The sequence below is a fragment of the Polistes fuscatus genome, unplaced genomic scaffold (genome assembly GCF_010416935.1).
Source record: "Polistes fuscatus isolate 324 unplaced genomic scaffold, CU_Pfus_HIC Scaffold15, whole genome shotgun sequence".
In the NCBI taxonomy this organism is placed as follows: domain Eukaryota; kingdom Metazoa; phylum Arthropoda; class Insecta; order Hymenoptera; family Vespidae; genus Polistes; species Polistes fuscatus.
In genome coordinates, this window is record NW_025113053.1 from 388,985 (window position 1) to 411,593 (window position 22,609).

General features: G+C 30.8%; 2 protein-coding genes and 2 long non-coding RNA genes across 6 annotated transcripts in view; all 4 read left to right on the forward strand.

Annotated features, from left to right (window-relative positions):
• Positions 1-19,234, forward strand: part of LOC122514587 — a 44,131-nt gene extending 24,897 nt beyond the window's left edge. Inside the window, exons 1-10 of one of the 3 annotated variants that reach the window (XM_043631507.1) lie at positions 7,332-8,855; positions 15,105-15,377; positions 15,507-15,770; positions 16,234-16,403; positions 16,753-16,824; positions 17,053-17,339; positions 17,881-18,042; positions 18,118-18,228; positions 18,542-18,726; positions 19,126-19,234. In XM_043631507.1, the coding sequence (XP_043487442.1) occupies positions 8,853-8,855; positions 15,105-15,377; positions 15,507-15,770; positions 16,234-16,403; positions 16,753-16,824; positions 17,053-17,339; positions 17,881-18,042; positions 18,118-18,228; positions 18,542-18,726 (1,527 nt within the window). In that variant the 5' untranslated portion in view covers positions 7,332-8,852 and the 3' untranslated portion in view covers positions 19,126-19,234. Of the gene's footprint in view, positions 1-7,331; positions 8,856-15,104; positions 15,378-15,506; positions 15,771-16,233; positions 16,404-16,752; positions 16,825-17,052; positions 17,340-17,880; positions 18,043-18,117; positions 18,229-18,530; positions 18,727-19,125 lie in introns of those variants that run through there. The other 2 variants (XM_043631506.1, XM_043631508.1) reach the window with 2 other exon arrangements.
• On the forward strand, positions 25-1,268 carry LOC122514590. Its single transcript, XR_006303090.1, has 2 exons — positions 25-616; positions 1,012-1,268. It is a non-coding gene; the product is annotated as an uncharacterized LOC122514590 (long non-coding RNA).
• LOC122514589 lies at positions 1,571-5,385 on the forward strand. Its single transcript, XR_006303089.1, has 2 exons — positions 1,571-1,902; positions 5,352-5,385. It is a non-coding gene; the product is annotated as an uncharacterized LOC122514589 (long non-coding RNA).
• LOC122514629 lies at positions 18,917-21,708 on the forward strand. Its single transcript, XM_043631563.1, has 5 exons — positions 18,917-18,969; positions 19,098-19,649; positions 20,263-20,585; positions 20,672-20,931; positions 21,090-21,708. Exons 1-5 carry the CDS (start codon positions 18,917-18,919, stop codon positions 21,690-21,692), a joined length of 1,791 nt encoding a protein of 596 aa, XP_043487498.1. The 3' UTR covers positions 21,693-21,708.
• The last annotated feature ends 901 nt before the right edge of the window (positions 21,709-22,609 follow it).

The following is a 22,609-nucleotide window of genomic DNA, read 5'->3' on the forward strand; positions in this document are numbered from 1 at the left end:
GTGTGTGTTAACAAGAGGAAGAGAAAGAGAAAGAAAAGCATCATCTTTCTAAATCAATTCAAAAAAAAAAAAGATTTGAATTATTTAAAGACCACGTTCTTACGTTTACAATTTCATGGGGAATTGCTTTTTTTTTTCTTCCAAACGATACCTTCTATGTAAATGTTTACCCCAATTTTTCCATTAATTATTTATTATTAATATTGAGATCTGATAAATCATTGATATCTAACTTTTAAAAAACTTTGGTTACTTTGAATTTTGCTAGAGCTCTTTTTATTGAAAAAAAGAAGGACGAAAATAATGCGTTAAAGTTTATAACACCTTTCTTGGTATGGAAATACTAAAAAATTGAGACACACCATGTATATTCTATAAGAACGACTACGTGATCGACGATCCCTTTTCACCAAAATCCTGTTTAATATTCCCTTCTTGCTATGGTGTATCCATCATATAAATAACAACAACAAAAAAAAAGAAAAAAAAACTTACTTTCTCCATCATCATCAAACACATCATCGAGAAAACTTTTTCCTCGCGTTTATGGTTGCTTCCACGAACATTATTCGAAGAATAAAAAGAAGAGGAAGAAGATGAGAAGAAAGAAGAATAGGTAATTAAAAGGGATGGGTCATTTTTTTTCCAACCCCATAGAGGAAAAAGAAAAAATACAAAACCCCTCTTTTCCCTTAACGAGGTGAAATTATTCTAATATTGTGTGTTTAAAAAAAAGAACAAAGTATACAAAATTACGCTGTAGGTTAACGCAATACACCATAAAAACTTTGCCAATGGCTTCTTTTTTTTTCTCATACCATATACTTCTACTTATACAACACTATCTTTTTTCCTTTTTTTTTTATGTGTCTTCGTATACATTTAACGCAAAGTAATACAATTCGCAGGAAAGATAATGCGAAACGATTCGTTAACGAAAAACAAACAAAAATAATTAATAACAATTGACGCATATATAATTTCTAATCTTGTATTTCTCGTCGTTTACAGGTTTCGTAAAACTAATGAAAAATAAAAAAAGAAAATTGAAGGAAGAAGAAAATATGAAACGAACGAAAAATTAATTGATTTTGAAAATGGGTCGTCCGACATTTTCGAACAGGAAAACATTTACGTGGGTGTGTGTGTGTGTCTGTGTGTGTATGTATAATACACGCCGAACAATTTTCTTTACATTGAAATATCCCATTTCGAAAATACGCCCCTCGCGGCTATCACCCAATGAGAGCAAATATCACGGCACAAAATACAAATCTATATATATATATATATATAATAATATATATGTATATTTTTTTTTATATGCATGAATGCATGCGAACGTGTATGATGACTTTTTATTATATGTAACAAAGAAGAAACTTATTTCTCGTATCGATTTTGTTGTAGCGCATTTTGTAAATATTTTTTTCTTTAAATAGATATCTTTGTTTTTTTTTTTGCTCAATGTCCTATTTTTTTTAACAACGATTAACAATTTAATAACAGTGTATTAATCTTAACAAACAAACGAAATTTAAAACCACGAAAACTCTTGTCGTTTTATTTCATATTTTATACCTTTTTTTTTTTCTTTTTTTTCATTTAGATCCGCTTTTTTATCTATTTATATCGCTTATGCAAAGTATCCTGCTTTAATAAATTTTCTAGATACATTTTTAGATAACAAATCAAACAAACAAAAGAAACCAAAAGAAAGAAAAAAAAGAAAAAAAAAACGCAATAACAAAGAAACGAAAAAAACAAAGAAAATTATTCCTCGGCAAGGAGCAACAAGTCCTGTGTCTCTGTCTCTGTGTGTGTTTCCGTCTGATCTGCATCCCCCAAATTAAATCTTAAGGAAAGCCCCGTACGATTCTGAGAACTGATTCCGATGAAACGGTAAGCCCAATGGAATATTAAAAACACGTCGAGAGGATTACGATCGTATCTGGGGAAATATACTAGATATAGGGACATTAACTTTAGAAACGAATTTTCTAAATGTGGGGGTTCACTTTTCTAACAGGTAACCAACGATCGATCAATTCGTACCTGAACTGAACTCCGCAAATAGTTCACTTCCGTTGTCAACTGATAGAAATAGCACTTGTCCCCTCCTCCCCCTACTCCGCCCCAACCCCTCTTCCGAATCATCCCACCCACGCATCCTGTATTACTTATGCGAATTTGTTCAATGTCGTCATCGTCGATGCGAAAATATAATCCAAAAATGATATTAACCTCAAATTCAAATATAAACTTATTCATTTATCAATATCTAATTTATGATAGTTTTTTTTGTTGTCCACGGATTTTCTTACAATGAATTAACACCTGACACGATTGTTAAACGCATTCTCGTTTATTGATTTTGATAACACGCGTCGTATGTAACTTCCAACAAACATTCCTTATAACAGTTAAATGAAAACTTCGTACGTCATTAAGCGAAGCAATTAATTTTCTTTGTAATTGTTGTTACCCTATCGTTGAAACTTCCCGAGGTTACATCAAGCTTTTACAATTAATAATTGTAACTCGTATACGTGTATTTCTAAAGTACAGTAATTTACCTTGGCACGATAAACTATCATCACAAGTATAATACAGTTTACATGGGGGTGGGGTGAGCCTTAGCTCGGGTTGACTCCCTTCTACTTGAAATAATAATTAGCGCGGAAGATGTACGACCCATGGAAATTACCTAACCTCTTACCACGAATCCTCCCATGCTATCGTCACCATTTACCTGTGTTACGAAAACGAAAAGTAAAAATAAAATAATCAAATTAAACGATGCACGAATGTTCCCAAATCTCGAAAACGAATTTATATTTTTGTTGGACGCATATATGCGTCGATAGCATTCGAAGGGTTAATCCTCGTAAAATATTCAACAAAAATATTTGAAAAGACCATCGTCGTCTTTCTCTTTTCTATCTCGTTCGAGATAAAAGAAAGACATAAAATGTAGAAAATAATTCGTAATATTATAACGAGGGACTAAAAACGTGTTAAGTTGCCGATAACGTGTTTGATAATAATACCTTCTTCCAAGGCACGTCAATGGAAACGTTGCTACAGCTTAATGAGATCGAAAGCTACCTGCTAACTGGATTTTCTGATAATTGTGTTGCCTCCATTACCTGTAACGAATGGGTACACGCCGATCGATCGACTTTAGTCAGTGCTATATCCATACCTCTTTTCCTCCCACCCTTAGACCACCTGAGCCTTCTACCTCAAACCCTGCGGATAGTGCATGCTCTCTTAGAGGAATAGATAAATTAGGCTTCCTTTGATTGCATACCGTTAGAAAATGATAACGATTCAATTAATTCCTCGATACAAACATATAATTCGTTTAAAATATTCAACGAAATAAAATATACAGGTTTTTGTGTATATAAAATAAAATAAAATATAAAATATAGGAACGTTTTGGAAGAGCAATAGAATTAAATGGAAACTTTTTTCTCCCCGAACAATTTTTCTTTTCCGTTCTTTATCTCGGCAAAGTATGACATTCTTTCTAAAATTCGTAGAATTTAGGTGATCAAATTTTCCGAGATGTTCGAGGGTTTATCGTGCCGTAGTAAGATCTTTTCTTTTTAAGTCACGTTTATCCTTCCAAAAGTTCTAACAAAAATATCGGGATATTCTTCGTATTCTCTACACGTCTGATATTAATGAAGGATTTAACGAAAAGAAAAAAAAAAAACAGACAAATTTACAATCGTATTTGTCGACGATTGTACGGTTGAAATAATACCTTTATCGACAATTCAGTATCCTAAGGAAAAAATTCAATATGGCTTTTCATTTGTCAGAGAACACGTTTCCGTTAAACTTTCATTTCAAGTATCACGATATTATTGAAATTTCAATAGAACTGATGTTTATATAGTTCGGGGTCGAGTAGTTTTGTTAAACGTTTCGTAGATACACGAAGAACGATCATGATTTAATACAAACATAACTTATCTGTTATTCGCAGTAATCTATATTAAAGTAATTAACTTTAGGAACGATTAAAAAGAAAAACCTTTAAATGATAAAGCAGTATCCTAGGGAAAAAAACTTCAATATGGCTTCCATTGTTCGTGGAGCACGTTTCCGTTAAACTTTAACTTAAAATATCACGATACTATTAAAGTTTCAATAGAACTGATGTTTATACAGTTCGGGGTCGAGTAGTTTCGTTAAACGTTTTTGTAGATGTGCACGAATAATGATCACGATTTAATACAACAAATATCAATTTATCCGTTATTTATATTAAATCTAAATTAAAGTAACACTAACTGTCTATAGGAATGATTAAAAAGAAAGAAATGCGATATTAAAAAAAGAAAAACAAACAAATTAGAAAATAATACGGCTAGATAGAAAAAAAAGAATGGATGGGATGGTGAGCAGCATCGTTCGACGTGAAAAAATGAAGAGGGGAAAAAAGGAAAATTAATTAAATCGTGCTTGAAAAATCGATCAACGATTTAATCGTATGATAATGTAAATTCTTGATCGAGTACATAATATATTTACATATATACACATAATGTATACGATATTACACGAACCTTCTCTCTCTCTCTCTCTCTCTCTCTCGTTTAACGAAAGACGAAGGAGATATTTTGTATCTCTTTACTCGTTGTAGTTGACGTTTCGTGGCACGTCCCCTACGATAGGGAAATATCGTACTTTAATTAGTGTCGCTTTAGAAATACGCCAACCTGATATCCCCCGCATATGCTAGTTTGCGAAAGTTAGTGTCTACGCAGATAACTAATATGGATAATTGAATCGCGCGAAAACAGTATCTCTAATTAAAACCTACCCCGTGATGTGTGTTCAAACGGCTATTGTTATTATTGCTCTTGTTGTTAGATATACCGAGATTATGTTACTTTTCTTTTTTTCTTTATCGTTCTAACCATTTTAACTCTCTTTTTTTTTTTTTCTTAACCCGTACGAACAGATGTTTTATAAAAACACGAATTACAAAAATATATATAATAAATAAATAGATCGACGATGACGACATGAAAAAATATAAAAGAAAAAATTAAGGGGAGGGGGAAGACCACGTTGGACGGTTTGAAAAAAGATAAAAAAAAAGAAATAACAAATGAAAAGCAAAAAATTAAGTATCGTTTTAACCCGTATAAAACGGATCGACGTTTTCGTTACTTGAAAAATATCTGAAGAGAGTTGTGGGGGGAAGTGGGGGGAGAGAGTATATCTATCCCCCAAATCGATCGTAAAAATCCTCTCGACGTTTGGTTATATTATATTCTTCTAGTATTATTCTCCCGGTTGTTCTTCGAAAAATGTTCTCTCTTTCGTAGGATATGCGTAAAACGATTCGAAGCCAAGCAGCAAGAGAAAAAACCCGTCAAGATCGTGACATCCTGCACTACTACCACCACCACCATCGTCGTACACGTCTCTCAAGCTTATCCGTTTTCCCCTTTGTTTCCCCCTACCCGCCCCTACCCCCTTTCATCCTTAATACTTTTTCCTGTCAAGAAGATTCCTCGCCCTTACCCTCAACCCCCCCCCACTCCCCTAATCCCCTCCCGATGGAAGCAAACCCACCACCTTCTCGTGGTTTCCATCGAGCAATGATACTCTTACGATGTTTTGAAAAGGAATAAAGAATATAAATAATACAAATGTTAATGTTAAAATGTCGTCGTCGTCGTCGTCGTCGTCGTCGTTGTGTGATTGTTGCAAAAGAGAGAGATTACGTTAACGAATGAAATTTTCATCCTTTTCTTTCAACGAAAAGATTATCATTGGCAAAGAGTGGGTAATCCAAATTCCACTTCCCATATTTTTTGTCTTTTTTTTTTTAATGAAATTTTTCCTCTCATTTATGATGCTTCCTTAAGTCGAGGATTTATACAAAATAATAATAATAATAATAATAATAATAATAATATTATATCAATAAAATAAAATTTTGTAAATGTATACAAAAAAAAGAAAGTAGGATCCTTTGCAGTGGTGGCAAAAATTTAAATAAATAAATAAATGAAAGAAAAGAAAAGAAAAGAAAAGAAAAAGAAATCGTTTGAAATATTTGTCTATATCTCTACGATAAAAGTCGGTCTCTTTTTTATCGATCTGATAAAAAGAACGGACAGTTAGTGCCATCTTTCGTACGTGACACGTACCATTGTTCGCGAAATTCTTCAATGAATTAGAATTGGCGGGAAATTTACAATACGTAGAGGAATATATGTGCGTACGAGTAAACGTGTGTGTTTGTCACGTTGGGGAATTTCAATGAATCAACGATATGAATGAACTCGCGATCGATAACTGTACGATATTCTTGATCATTCGTATAGGGGCATATACGTTCGAAATGGGATCGAAATCATTGCGATTCGAACTAATGAAAAATATAAAAAGAAAAAGAAAAGAAGATAAAAACGTAACGAAACAAAAATGAACAAAAAATAATAAAAATAAAATTCCAAATACTTAGAAATATTTAATGCGAAATAAAATTGTTATGTATCAAAATATTAAAATGCGTGTATTATTTAATACTCGTACTAACGTGTACGTGAAAGTACGGTAAATGGAAAAAATGATGGAGGTTGATAAGACGACGTGCATTAAATTATGATATTTAAAACTTTGGAAACTATAGGTGGGTAACATATATTTATATGCACTTCGAGAAAAATGCATTTACAAGGTTCAAGTGTATGTGTAAAGGTGTATGTATTTGTATTTACACATGTATATACATATATATATATGAAATGTTAACGATCAATTTTTTCTCTCTAACACACGGAAATGTGTGATAAATAACTATCGAAGAAATAATTGACCCAATAAAAATCTATTTTCGAATATTATTCATAAAAATTCTATGCATTTATATATTTATATTTATTTATTCTATAAAATTAAATAATCAATCGATTACTATTACCAGAATGAAATGAGTCGAATTAAACGAACGAATAAACAACCAAGCTTCAACACGAGAAACCTTTTAAAAGATACTCTTCACCTTTCTCTTTTAAAACATCTATTTTTTTTTTTTTTTTTTTATTTTATTCCATCTTTATTCTTTAATCTTGTTTCAAGCTTTTAACTCGGTGCACGGAGAAATAGAAAAGAACGAGCAATTATAAACCGTTCGTCCATAATTAATACTCATACTATTAACAGTTGCTCATCTCTCTGACAATTTCAAATTATTTGCTGGAAATATTTGTACGAGGTAGAAAAATAAATAATTATTATTATAATATCAAAATATATATATATTCGTATCACATATTTTTCTTTACTACTATTACTTTTTCTTTTTACGAGAAAATGATACCTGAAACAAATATAACTTTAATAAACATAGAAATGGAATGTAACGTAATATTCTAACACGTTATGAATACGAAAATACAAAAACCTCTCTTATAATTAACTTTCCTCACGTCTGATATTGTTTCTGAATTTGTTTAAACAAATTTCATTATGTTACCTATTATTTTTATTTAGATTTCCTATCTTTAAAATTCCAAATCTAAATCTAATTTCTATTGCCACAAAATTTATGATGATAAATCGAAAGAGTCTTACCCCGTTAAACTTTTTTCTGACCTCTGTTTTCTCAAAATTCTTGTCTATAATATTAAACAACTGCAATTGCGTTATGGCACACAACTCGACGGACATAAAAAAACTAAACGTAAAAAAAAATAAATGATACATCCGCTCTTGAGTGTTGATAAAATGTCAGCATTACGCAAAACGGAAGCGTAAATGAAAGCAGAGAATTTAACGACGTAATTAAATACGCGTACCGAACAAAGTTTTCATATAGCCGAATATTTAAAAAACATCATATATTATTTTCGACTTGTTTTTATAGATAAATTTGCCCCTCTCCTCTAATGTTAAAGTTTACCGACACTTCAGATGCACCCTGTATGTATGTTTTCATCTATACATCGACGTTATACGATATTAGATCCGTTGGAGAACTCGTGTACGTGTGTGTGCGTGTACTTCTATCCATACATCGACGTTGTTCGATGTTACACATACATCTAGGAACACCTTGAGTGTATGTTTCCATCAATACGTCAACGTTGTTGGGTGTTGCATACATCCAGGGACGCAACGTGTATAAGCTTCCATCTATACAACGATGATTTAGGTACTGCATCTGCCCAGGGGCACCCTACGTGTATATTTCCATCTATACACCGATGGTTTTCGGTTGCAATCTTTCGATTAGCGTAAACACCTAAAAGGTTTTCCCCTCTCTTACGTCAATTAATGAACGATCGTTCCAAGAAACGAATACGCGTATACATCTTTATTTATATAATGCAAACCACCTGCAATTAGGTCGGCGTAAATGTCGGAAATATCTCGAATCAAATGATATATATATATCTTTCTCTCTCTCTCTCTCTCTCTCTGGTAGAGAATTGTATTCGTTATGCGCACGCGTGATGTTCCCTTTCCACTTACGAAGATTAGTAATAATAATCATACTGTTTTATATATATATATATATATGCATGAGGAAAATGCAGTGACTGGTTTTTATCGTAACCAAAACTAATCTCGTCGCATTTTTGCGCTGATTATAGTTCTTCTTTCATAACGGGTTATTAAACATCGCGTGTACGATTCTATCGTGTTTGGTAGTCCGCAAAAATAAACGGGACATCTGATTAACAATTCTTCCGACATTGCAAAGACTGTAACTGTGCACTGTGTGTAGATCAATCGAACAATTCGTTATCGAAACTGAACCGTGTTATTAATCAACCATATTGCAGTACGAATTGATTACGTCTATAACAATCATGGTAAATTTAAATGACTTTTCAATCTTTTTACTTTTATTTCTATTTTTTTGTATTATCTTACCTTTCCATACGTATTTTGAATAAAAGTGTTTGACGCCCCTTGTTTTTCTTTCAATATATTTCATAATACGAAATCGTATAGCACACTTTTCTCTCTTACGTGTTTGTGCGTAAATCAAAAAGAATATATATAACCAATAGCTTTGATCTTTCAAAGATGAAAAGAGAAATATCGATGGTTGGAATAAACTTTTGCATAACCAAGAGAAAACCACGTATAGAAAATATTTTCCTCTTTCCTTGCACGACTTATTGTCTCGGAAAATGTATTTGAACGTATAAAATTATGAGACTTCTTACTTTATCTATATATATAATTATGAAAATGGGACTCATAAAAATCATTTAACGTGTAATATAAACTCATATTAGTGAGAAACAACTTTTGATTAAACAGAAAATAATGATCACAATTGTACAAAGCAAACCGTTCATAGGTAACAACTATATTTGTCTCTTTCCAGAGATTCGTAACGAGTAAACAGGTAAATTCTAAAGTTGTATTAGGAGATATGCATGGAAGACTGCAAGTAAATAAACTAACGAGCAACTTGATTCTCTCTCTCTCTCTCTCTCTCTCTCTCTTTCTTTCTCTCTCTCTTTCGATTATTAATAACCAATGCAATTCATCTTCTACGACGAATGTTCCTAATGTAAGACCCAACAATCATCGGACTAGAAACCCACTGACTTTTGTTCTAACGATAGAGAATAAAGTTACTATCAATCGAAGGAAACCATGCAAATAACCATAAGTTTGCACACATAACGTTTGCCGATCTTCATAGTGGGTAACTTAATATTAAGGGGTTATACGCAGTTGCGAGGCTCGAAAAAGACGTATTTTCATGAATTTTTTCTAGAAACAGTTTTTATTTCTCAAAAAAAATTGTTGGTAATTCAAATAGAGTGAACTTTTGAGAATACAATAGCGCGTCGATTCTGTAAAAATATTAATCTGCACTGCTCCTGTAGATGATTTCCTGAACGTCCTCTAAAAAAAGACGTTTGGCGGTGATCTCCATTTTGGCGGTTTGGATTATCCGAAATTAAAAAATATGGTGGATTCTTTTAAAGGATAGATTAATGCAGGTATTAAAACCAAGGAATAATAAAAATTTTGATTTTTGACAAAATGGCGTCTATTTGAAAAAAAGTTGTTGTTTTTGACTAAAATTTTCGCTCTAAATTGTAAAAAAAAAATAGTAATAATTTTTTTAAAAATTATTCCTTATACTTAATACCTGAGGAATATATCTAAGAAGATTGTGTAAAAATTCGAAACCGATCGGTTAAGCCGTTTTTGAAAAATCGAGATCACCGACTTTGAAAATACCGTTTTGAGAAAAACGCGTTTAAAGTTTCAAAGAGACGTTTACACATAGTTAAAAATTTTTGTTTGCAGCTTACATGAAGTGAAGAATATTTGTCGGATCGATTTGAAATTTTCAGAGAATATACTTAAATATATGTACATTCCGAAAATGAAAAAAAAAAATCGATTTTTTGAAAATCCTAACTGCGTATAACCCCTTAAACGTGTACCGTGACCGATTAAATGATCGTGTTCTGTAATTTGTCAAAAAATTCGATGAAAATACAGAAAATATATATTATTAATTTGTGAATAAAAGAAAATATTTTCTTCTTCACTATCCAATTGTGGTAATAAAATTTCATTCTATATATATATATATATGTCTTTTTAAACGATCATTTAACCACTCATGGTAAGAATAATATTAAAATCTCGGTAAGTTTAGTATTAAAAATCCCCGAAATTATGAAGTAATGCGAGTTTCCAGGCGACAAGAAAAAAATAAAAAAAACACAAAGAAACCCATTCGGTTAGATCGATAACGTTATTTCTTTTTTTTTCCCCAAGCGATACACGTTGCAAAGTAAATTACACCATGAAATCCTCCCCCCACCCCTCTCTTTACCCCAAGCCCAACCCCTGTCCCATACTCTTTCATCTTTTCAAAGGAATCCTCGCAAAAATCTGCACGCTGATGAAAAGGAACGGATTTGAATAAGGTCGAAGGGTTTACCCTACCTATCTACCTCCCCCCCCCTTATCCCCTCCCTCCTGAGATTCGCTCGGATAACTGGACAACGTTTTTTTTTTTTCGTTTTATTCTTTTTTTTTTTTTCTTTCCACGCGATTATGCGCGCGCGCGTGTGTGCGTGCGTGCTCGTTCCCTGTTACAAAATTGAAAAAATAAAAAAAGAAGAAAAAGAAGGAAACATTGTTGAATACAGGGTGACCCTATAAGTTCGTCTACTACATCGAAGAAAAAACGTATCTATCAAATTACTAATTGTAAATATTTTTCTAAGTGTTACAGGTTTGTGTTACGCGTTACAGGTAAAGATGATATGCACCCACCGACACCTACACACACATACCTGCAACATACTTCATTGAAATTCTTTTGAACTCGAAACTTTGTTTACCATAGAAAATCCTTGGAATTTTCACCTCGTTGTCTTCCACCCCCCCCCAACCACCTACCCGCCCTTCCTACTTCATCTTTCTCCTTCACCGTAAGATGATATCGTAATATAAAAAAACATGACTGAAGTGAAATTTCTTAAAACTTTGTTGTTGCGATGATTATTTATGACATTATATTTATGATGAATTTATATTTTATTTATTTATTTAATAATATTTTATTGACCCTAGAGCCTAGGCTCCCTAAAGGCCATTAATTACAGTAAAGTACAATATAATGTATAGATAAAACAAAACAAAAATGAAAATTATGTAATTATTATTAAACTTATCATTATATTAGTAGTAACTTACAGTAAGTAGATAAATGTAAAAAGAAAATAGTAAATAATACATAAATAAAAGTATAACAGTTCTATAATAGTGGTATAGTAGTATTGGTTCGAAGCAATAAACATATGGTTAATATGTATATATATATATTATTATATATTATGTTGAACAATTAAATAAAAGAAAAAATATTTGCACGTATATAAGTATATATCTATTGAAAAATTAATAGTAAAATAATATATGTCGTTTTAATTTTCTAATGAGAAAATAAAAAACAAGTATGGTTTCCTTTTTTATTTTTGACATTATATTTATGATGAATTTATATTTTATTTATTTATTTAATAATATTTTATTGAGCCTAGAGCCTAGGCTCCCTAAAGGCCATTAATTACAGTAAAGTACAATGTAATGTATAGATAAAACAAAACAAAAATGAAAATTATCTAATTATTATTAAACTTATAATTATATTAGTAGTAACGCACAGTAAGTAGATAAATGTAAAAAGAAAATAGTAAATAATACATAAATAAAAGTATAACAGTTCTATAATAGTGGTATAGTAGTATTGGTTCGAAGCAATAAACATATGATTAATATGTATATAATATATATTATTATTATATATATTATGTTGAACAATTAAATAAAAGAAAAAATATTTGCACGTATATGAGTATATATCTATTGAAAAATTAATAGTAAAATAATATATGTCGTTTTAATTTTCTAATGAGAAAATAAAAAACAAGTATGGTTTCCTTTTTTTATTTTTGACATTATATTTATGATGAATTTATATTTTATTTATTTATTTAATAATATTTTATTGAGCCTAGAGCCTAGGCTCCCTAAAGGCCATTAATTACAGTAAAGTACAATGTAATGTATAGATAAAACAAAACAAAATGAAAATTATCTAATTATTATTAAACTTATAATTATATTAGTAGTAACGCACAGTAAGTAGATAATGTAAAAAGAAATAGTAAATAATACATAAATAAAAGTATAACAGTTCTATATAGTGGTATAGTAGTATTGGTTCGAAGCAATAAACATATGATTAATATGTATATAATATATTATTATTATATATATGTTGAACAATTAAATAAAAGAAAAATATTTGCACGTATATAAGTATATATGTATTGAAAAATTAATAGTAAAATAATATATGTCGTTTTAATTTTCTAATGAGAAAATTAAAAACAAGTATGGTTTCCTTTTTTTATTTTTGACATTATATTTATGATGAATTTATATTTTATTTATTTATTTAATAATATTTTATTGAGCCTAGAGCCTAGGCTCCCTAAAGGCCATTAATTACAGTAAAGTACAATATAATGTATAGATAAAACAAAACAAAAATGAAAATTATGTAATTATTATTAAACTTATCATTATATTAGTAGTAACTTACAGTAAGTAGATAAATGTAAAAAGAAAATAGTAAATAATACATAAATAAAAGTATAACAGTTCTATAATAGTGGTATAGTAGTATTGGTTCGAAGCAATAAACATATGGTTAATATGTATATAATATATATTATTATTATATATATTATGTTGAACAATTAAATAAAAGAAAAAATATTTGCACGTATATGAGTATATATGTATTGAAAAATTAATAATAAAATAATATATGTCGTTTTTTAATTTTCTAATGAGAAAATAAAAAACAAGTATGGTTTCCTTTTTTCTTTTTTTTTTCCTTAAATATTTTAATTGCAATTTTTTTCGTTCAAATGCATAATTAGCCCTATCGATACTTATCCGTCTATTCGCAAAACATCGATAAAATCAAGTAATCGAAATCGTGTTTATTCGAATCAATGATTCGTTCGAACGCATCCAAGTTAAATTCTAAAATTATTTTACTTTGATGGCAAACACGCGTCTTCTATTATTCTAGCTCACTGGCAATTAATTCTAATACGAAATTTAGAGAACCGAGATTCAATCTAATGGAATATGCATGTAATTTTCTAACACGACCGGAGTAAAATATTTCTCATTGATTTCTACATACCATAACGTTTCATTATCCCATGGATCTTTTTTCTACTCATTTTTCAAACGAAACTTCTTTTTCCTGAGAGAGAGAAAGAGAGAGAGAGAGAGAGTTACAATTTAGAGAATTCAAGTTAATGTAATGGAATATGCATGTAATTTTCTACCAACGGATAAAACGTTTCTCTCATTGATCTATATGCACCATAATTTTTTTTTGTTATCATTATTTTTCAAATGAAATTATTTTTTTCTCTATTGAGTTTATCGAAAAGTTTCAGATTTTTCGAAAATTATTTCAATCGAAGAAACCAATATAAAAACACGTACACGCATACATAATACATTTTTCAATAATATTTTATCAATAAATTTCAATATACTTGCACAATGTAGAAAAATACTTGAGAAGAAAAAGTTGTTCAAATGTTGTATTACCAAATGAAAAAAAAGGAAGAAAAAATAGTTGAAGTTAAGAAAAGAAAAAGAAGAAAATAAATTAGTAAGGACCAATTATATGACAAAATAAAAAAATTATATATTTATATATATAAAAAGAAGAAAAAAAAGAAGAAAAATTTAATTCAGATTCTTATGGGAGTTTTAACGTGGTACTTGAGTATTTCTCAAAGTACCTACTCGGCAAAGTTTCTTGTCTCTTTTCTTATCTCAAAATTCTCGCCGTCTAACGCTGCAGGGGGGAAAGGTTTTCAGGGTGTATAATAATAATAATAATAATAATAATGATAATAATAATAATCATTGAAAATACGCTTAGAGAGACGACGATAAATCCGGAATCCGCCTCGGCAGAATTTTAAACTACATTTTCAACCTTCGAATAAATTCTCTAGGATGGTAGAAAAAAACAAAATATAAAAAGAGAGAGAGAGAGAGAGAGAGAGGACAAGTTGTAATTAAAGTTCAAACTTTCTCAAAGACGTACTTGTGAATTATTGAAATAAACGTTTTCGTTGAAAGCACATAAGTAAATAAAAAAAAAGAAAAAAAAAAAGAAAGTAGGTACCCGTAAGATGAAAAAGTAATAATTCGAAATAAATGGAAAGAACTTGTTTATTTTTAATTCTTACGTAATTTTTTCTTTTTCTTTTTGTTTTTTTTTTGATTGTTTTTTTTTTCTCGAGAAAAGAAAAATTTGCAAAATAATTTTATATGTTATATCAATAGAAAAAAAAATATATATATTATATTTTATATAAATAAATTGGATATAATACGAAATATAATATGAAATATAATATATATAAAAATTTGTATAAAAATAAAAGAAATTTTTCAAAATAACGAATACGTATATTATTAATGAAAAAAAATATGATCTATTTTGTTATAAATAAACTCGATAGAGTCAACGAAGAGTCGAGGAAACTCGTCAGCAAGCATTGACGAAAGAACCGCCAGAAATCTCATGGGAAAATACTTTGGGTGCGCCAAATGGTGTCCCATTCGACGAAGACACTAAAGAACTTCTTAAGAATTGTTTGGACGTTTCGATACCACCTCAGACAACCATAACGGAGATCATCAAACGAAGTTCTACCTTTCCTATCAATTTTCCGATAAACACCGTAAGGTGTTCGGCCTTGAGAGACAGGGGTGTGAGTGCTGACGTATTGGAGGTTGGTATTAAAAAGAAATAAGAAGAAAATGTAATCGATTAAACGTAGTTTCGTTTAACGAATTTTCCTTGTTAAACTTGTCGTCTAGTTTAAAAACCATAATAAATAATAATAGAAAATAATTTTCAGTTAAATGCAAACTCGGCGTACCCGTTGATTCACGAAGCAATGTTACCGCTCATAGCAAGATGGTTAAAACACAAAAGACAATACGGTAGTGCGATAGAAAGAGTACTTTACAAAGAAATGGGTCTTATAGAATTTATTCAACGATTACTCGAAAAAAGGGCCGTAACTTTCGTCGACTCGCAGGATCATTACAAACTCATCGATGGAAAAACTGGTGTTAATGGTTGGGAAAGTGTTGGAACCGATTACGAAAAGGAACCATTGGTTAGTAAACAAATATTTATATAGTATGTATGTTTCACCACCAATTATATTAGCACCTAAACTATTTATCTTATTTCTTATAATATACAAAAATATTATATACAAAACTTATATGACACTAAGAGATACATGTAAGAGATTGAATATATTATATATTATATTCAAATTTCTTATTCAATGCTTTTGCAACTCGGAATTAAATTGGATCGTTAACTATGAAATTTGCGACTGCACTTGAATAAACAATTTCGTATACTTTTGTAAGAAAAACATTTCGTCATTCCAGTGCAAACGATTAATCAAATTTTTTCCTCGCACACGTTTACTATAAAAAAAAAAAAAAAGGAAATAAATAATAGAATGTGTGCACGTAAAAGGAATTCAGCCCACCCTTCCTTCCCCTCGTAAAAAGAAAAAAAAAAGATGAAGAAATGAAAAAAAAATGTGAAATTAATTGTTACAGGTCCTGACGAAATGTTTGTCGTACGACGAAATCAAATTGTCCTCGATGATGGTAGTTTCCTCGCACACGGAATTCATAAACGACGGTTCCCGAAATAATAGAGGCATTGTTACAACCGATCCTGATTCCATCCAACCCAGAGGCGTTATTATGGGCGTCGTGGGAGCAAGGTTCGTGTTTGTCCTACAACCTAACTCCTACAATTAATCACAAAAGTAACGCTCGTTGAAAAATTAGCCTCGAAGGTGTTGTTGCCTTTTATTTCTCTTTCTCTTTCTCTCTTTTTTTTTTTTTTTTTTTTTTTTGTTTTTTTTGCAACCTTTACTACCCCCCGTTTCGTCGAGGGAAAAAATAAAATTTACGATAACTTTGGTCGAACGACTATACCGCAAACGATCCGAGAAAATATCGAAAACGTTTCGTTTTTAAGTTTTATTTCGAAATATTACTTTTTTTTTTTTGTCTAATTGTTATCAATAATTTGGCGAATTTTTGTATAATATTATTTTATTTATACAGATTCGAGAGACCACGGGTTATGGAATATCAGGACATACTAATCACACCTTCGCAAAATACTATCGACAACGGGTAAGCGTAAAATTAAATTGACGATACATTTTAATTATTTAAATAATAAAAACGATTATATATACATATTAACAAATGAAATATGATAATTACGTTGATTTAAATTTTATTTATGCTATATGTTATATCGAATGCTTTGAAAAAATATATAAATGCAAAAGAAGAATCTTAATATATGGGACAATAATAAAATGAATAAAAATAAAAGTATTGTTTGATTTGACACAGATACGGTCCAAACGTCGAAGGTACTACGCAAGAAAAACGTGGTCTACGAATAATATGGGCAAATTTTTACGGTGAAATTTATAATCCGCTTTACGAGGAAACGGTGAAACGTATCAAATCTAAAGACAATAAAAGATATCTCTCCCTTTCGAGTCAGACAGTTTTCGATATCGAAAATTACATGAAAAGAACATTACTTTCCGTTGAAATAATATTACTCGAAGCTAATACAAGAGCCGAGAAGCAAAACACGACTGCTTTTCTTCACGTTGTAGGATTCGGTCTTGGTAAGTATTAATAAAAAATTAAATCAACGAGTATAATCATTATTATTATGTCCAAAAACCTTTATCGCGTCGCGTGTTCTTTTTTTCTTTTTTTTTTTGGATTTATTTATTTTATCATTTCGTTAAACTTAATCAAATCATTAACGAAAAGATTTTATTTTTCAAATGTACTTAATAAACGCGTAATGATTTCTACGTAGTCGTACGTTACATGTAATACGAACTATGCGAAATAATTAATATCGACAAAATTAATATCCAACACTCCCCACTGCTACTACTACTATTACTACTACGATCAAGTAAAATCAAGGTTGAATGCACACGAAATTAATTGAGATGTATTAGGTAAAATACATTTATCGATCCCAACAATGTCTGACTCCAAACTTACGTTAGATATATTATTTTGAATAATAATAATAATAATAATAATGTTGAATATTATTTGGAAATAAATTCGGAAAAAAAGGAAACGTTTTATAGTTACTAATTTGATATCACAAATGCAATATTATAAACGCCCGTATTATATTTACAGGTGCATGGAAAATAATACAGGATCAAGAAATTTATTTCTTAAAAACGTTTGAAATAGCAATCAGAAAAATGAACAAAAAATTGAAATTCGTTACGGACGTTATGTTCGCATACTTCAGAACCCAAAAATGTGGTAATACGGGAAACGGGGATTATCTCGGAGGTTTGCTAATCGATTTAATTATCTAACACTATAATAATGGGAGATTTCTAATGAACCCAATAAACGTTCTTACAGATATCAAGATACATTTTGCATTGAAAGAACCCCATAGTAAATTTTTGCGATCTGCCGATTCGACCAAATTGTTGATCGTAACTTATGCTTGGGATGGAAACGCATTACCAGGTTGTTGCTTTCTTTATTTCATTTTATTTCATTAGTTTTCTATATCGGAGAGTGAAGCAAAAAGTTGATGCATTTATCGTTTTGAAATTTTACTTTGAAACTGCGTAATGGGAATTGAAAATTTACTTTTGTAAGTATTGATTAAAAAAAAGAAAAAAACAGGCACGAATTTTTGGTTCACTCTAACCACCCACCTTAGCAAAATATCAAATCGAAACTACGAAAAATGATGATAACGATAAAAGAAAAGGAAAACAAATCAATTCATTTCGTAGTAACGATTATCTTATCCCTAATTGCAGTCGACTTACAGGAAACGAATTTTGGAGCGGTGATTTAACGTCGAGCGGTGATCCGGCGGCAGCTTGCAGCACGCAAATTGCAGAATTACACAATCCTTCGATCAATCCTAGAACTTGCGGTGCGAGTTTGCACGTGGCATCGGCCGAACACGGAATTTTGCACATATCCGATTACGCTAGACTTCATCTTACTTAGGTAAGGAGAGAAACAAATAGTTACGCGTTCGTCCGAACTTTATTCGACAAAATTTACACTTTCCAGTTTGTTTCCCACGTAAAGGAAATGGATTTGAAAAGTTTTATGCAGTTTGTTGTAACGGGCAAATATATTTCTTACCATTCGAAGAAAATCAAAGAAAGTTTTCCCGATGAAATTTATCATATTTATGACAATTTATGCTTTAACTATTTTGATAAATGTTAGGGCTGCGAAACAAAAGTTCGTTCGTTTATTGTATTCAAATCGGCACATTGATTACTTCGAAACGGCATAACGGATTTTCTTTTTTTTCTGAAATTTACTTTGAAAATAATAAATAATAAAAACTCTACGAACATTTGGTTCAGCCTAACTAACACTATTGAAATTTTGAAGGAAAGGGCTGGCCCTACGGGCAGCAGCGGTCAACGAAGACCATCTCGATCACCGCGAAGTCAAAGAAGTCGGAGCGCAGATGTTGATTGTTTAAAAAAATATACCGAAAGAAGAATAGAAGGTAGAAGGCATACCGACGTGACCGATACCACCAAATTGGATACCTCGAGATGGATACCATTGGCAAAGAATATCTCACGTGGTCAGACGAGTTTTAAAAAAATTGCACAAGCGCAAATTTCCACGAAAGATGAAGAGAAACGACGATACGATAATCTTCCAAACAATTCGAAGAACAACGACTCGATAAAGTGGCAACAAACTTCTTCTCCTAAGATCACTCACAATGAGGAAGATCGTAAAACTAACGTGCAAAATGAAAAGGAAGTTGAAGATAAAAACAAGTTTTATGGCAGACAAGTAGCAGCTCGTAGTCGAAGTACCGACGTACCTACTTTTAAGAAAGACAAATTTACCGAGGAACGAAGACACACCGATTGCGGTGATATCAGATTTTCCTCAAGGTTGGGTTTTTTTTTTTTATCGTTTTAATAATTAACACAGTTTTAATATATATATTTTTCTATCATGTACTTTATAAATGCAATATTTTTTGATAGGTTTATATAAATAATAATAACAGTTTTTTATACGACGTTTTATCGATATTCGATATGGAAAAATTTTATCGATTCTAAATGATTATATTTTATTTTCCAAAGATAATTTATTTATCGATTATTGAAATATACGATTTATTATACTTCAATAAATTAAATTTTTTAAAAATCGATCAAATTGTAGAGACCTACGTTATCATTCGAGTCAATTTGTTCAGAGCCATCTATCGGTGGAATACATGAACCAACTTGAGTGCAAACCCCTTACGATAGACAACATTTGTATCGACCCATTTGACATTTTTTTAAATTTTTATAACTTTTGATACCTGCTTTATTTAAACAAATTTTTCGAATAAAAGTTATTAGTAATAATTAGATTCAACGAAATATAAGTATGAATCATCGATGAAACTTTATTACAAAAAAACAATTACAAACAAACGTATAAATCCAAACTTTCGATTAAATCTTTGAATTTATCAACGAAATGAGACAATGAATAATTATTTTCTAGATGGATACCGCAAATAAATAGCGTGAGATTTCGCGGTGACGCGTCAACCTTCGCCAAATTCACGAATTCATACGAAATAACGAAAAACGCTGCAACGAGGTGGATAACATTCGCAAAAAATCCGTCACCTTTTCCAACGCCTCGAATGAATTCCGATAAGAAAATGCAAATGGAAGAAAATCCTTCGAAAACTTGTGAAGAAATTTCACAGAAAAAAAGAGAAGAAGATAACAAAACCGTCGAAGCAACTAAATGGACACCGTTGAGAAAATTTGCATCACCCTTACCGTCCGAACGTAATCCCGAAAATGAGAAAGAACACGGTACGGCAATTAAAAAGAACAAAAATAAATGTATCCATTAAAAAATGATCTTCGAATAAAAAATAATCGAATAAAATTTACTTTAGATTCACCGCCAGAGGTTAATTTAAATCGTTCGAAAAACAACGACCCAATTGATGCCATAGACAAAGCTAACAAATTGACCCAACGAATGCGAGAATTGTACGATTTCAAAACTGAAAACGAATGGCCGAAGAGATTGAAAAGTCGACAATTCGAAGAAACTTGGATAAGTAAAAGTAGTAGCGAGGATGAAAGAAATCCACCAAGGGCTCGTAGAAATAGTCAAGATATGGAATTTAACGATAGGTCATCGAAAATCAAGGTATCTTATTTATTTCGTTTAATCGATATAAATACTAAACATTTAATCGCAAAGTTATCTCTCGATTTTCTATTATACAACGATACGATATTACGGTGAATCAAAAATTCATGCGTTTTATTATCGTAAAAAGAAATGATATTGTTGTTTTTTCGTAGGATACAAGATCGCAAATGCATCGAACCGATGAGTCCCAGGTATTCCACAGCGACACTGACGAAAGATCGAAGAAATTTATCGAAAGGCATAGCAATTCCGAGGACCTTGGGTTGCGAGGTACCGCCGAAAAATTGCGAATACAAAATCGACGCACGCATTCGGACGATTACGACGAGAAATGTCGAAGAAAGGGTAGTTATCGATCGGATAGCAGAGAGGATTCCGTTAGAACAAGAATTGCTGAACAACGAATAATACAAAACGATAATAAAAGAAATTCTAACGCAAGCGGAAGATCGGAAGAATCTCGTGCGAGTTACACCGAAGTTACCGAACTTCCCGTTAAAAGAAATTCGAGAACGAGCGATGCGAGTTATGCGAGTATAATGAATAATCCAACTGGTAAACGAGGTAGTTTAGAATGTAGATCAACTCAACGTATTCTCGATATGCCACCGCGTAGAGCATTCAGTCAAGGTGAAGGAAGACCTGCCACACCTGTACCTCCCATAGAAATGAACGCGGATCGTCCCGTTGCTGTTAGGTTGATATCGGAATGTCAAAAACGGGACAGCACACGATACAAGGTTTATTTGACGTAAATAATATCAATTTCGGGAATTTCATTTTAAGAGAATTTTCTATTATTATATAATAAATGCAATCGAATTAAATCAAACAAATAATATAGTATATATATATATATAAGAAAAGAATATATATAATTATAGATTTGTCTCGACTCTTTTTGTAAATGTTAATTAATCGTTCGATCAATCTTTGTTAATTTGAAGTAATAATACTTATGTGTTTCTCGAATGAATTACCTGAAATATTTCATTCTCGATTAACCGTATACGTTGAACGCATTATTTCATCATATTCAATTATTATTAATTATTATCGAATAATAAAAGGTTCGATGTAGAAACTGGAAAGAGTCGAGTCGTTGTTGTTGTTGTTGTTGTTGTTGTTGTTGTCCTGTTATATCGAGAGAAGAAAAAAAAGAAAAATCAATATTTTCTAAAAGAAAATTCAAATGAGAGATATTACAAATGTTTTTTTTTTTTTTTTTAGATTAGAAATTAGATAACGTTTTGAATTAAGATGATAGATTAATAAATGTGCCTCTCTCTCTCTTTCATGTTGAAATGATTCCAAATACAAAAACAAAAAGAAAAGATTTTAAATTCGTGCCTGTAATAAGAAAAACAATCAGGGTATAACTGTGAGTGATATATAAACGAAATAATAATTATTATTATTATTATATACCTATTACGTATTATGTATAGTATATATATATATATGCGTATTTAAAGCGTCGTTATTTCGTCTTATCGTCGTATTTTCCACGTGAAATGATCGTTTAATTTTTAACGAATGGAACACCTTCAAATATTTATACACATACACACACACACACACACACACAGAGTAATTTTAGATTAAACAATTCGAAATTTAATCTTTCGCAATCATTCGAATAATTACATACATATTTTGTCTTGTGTTCAAA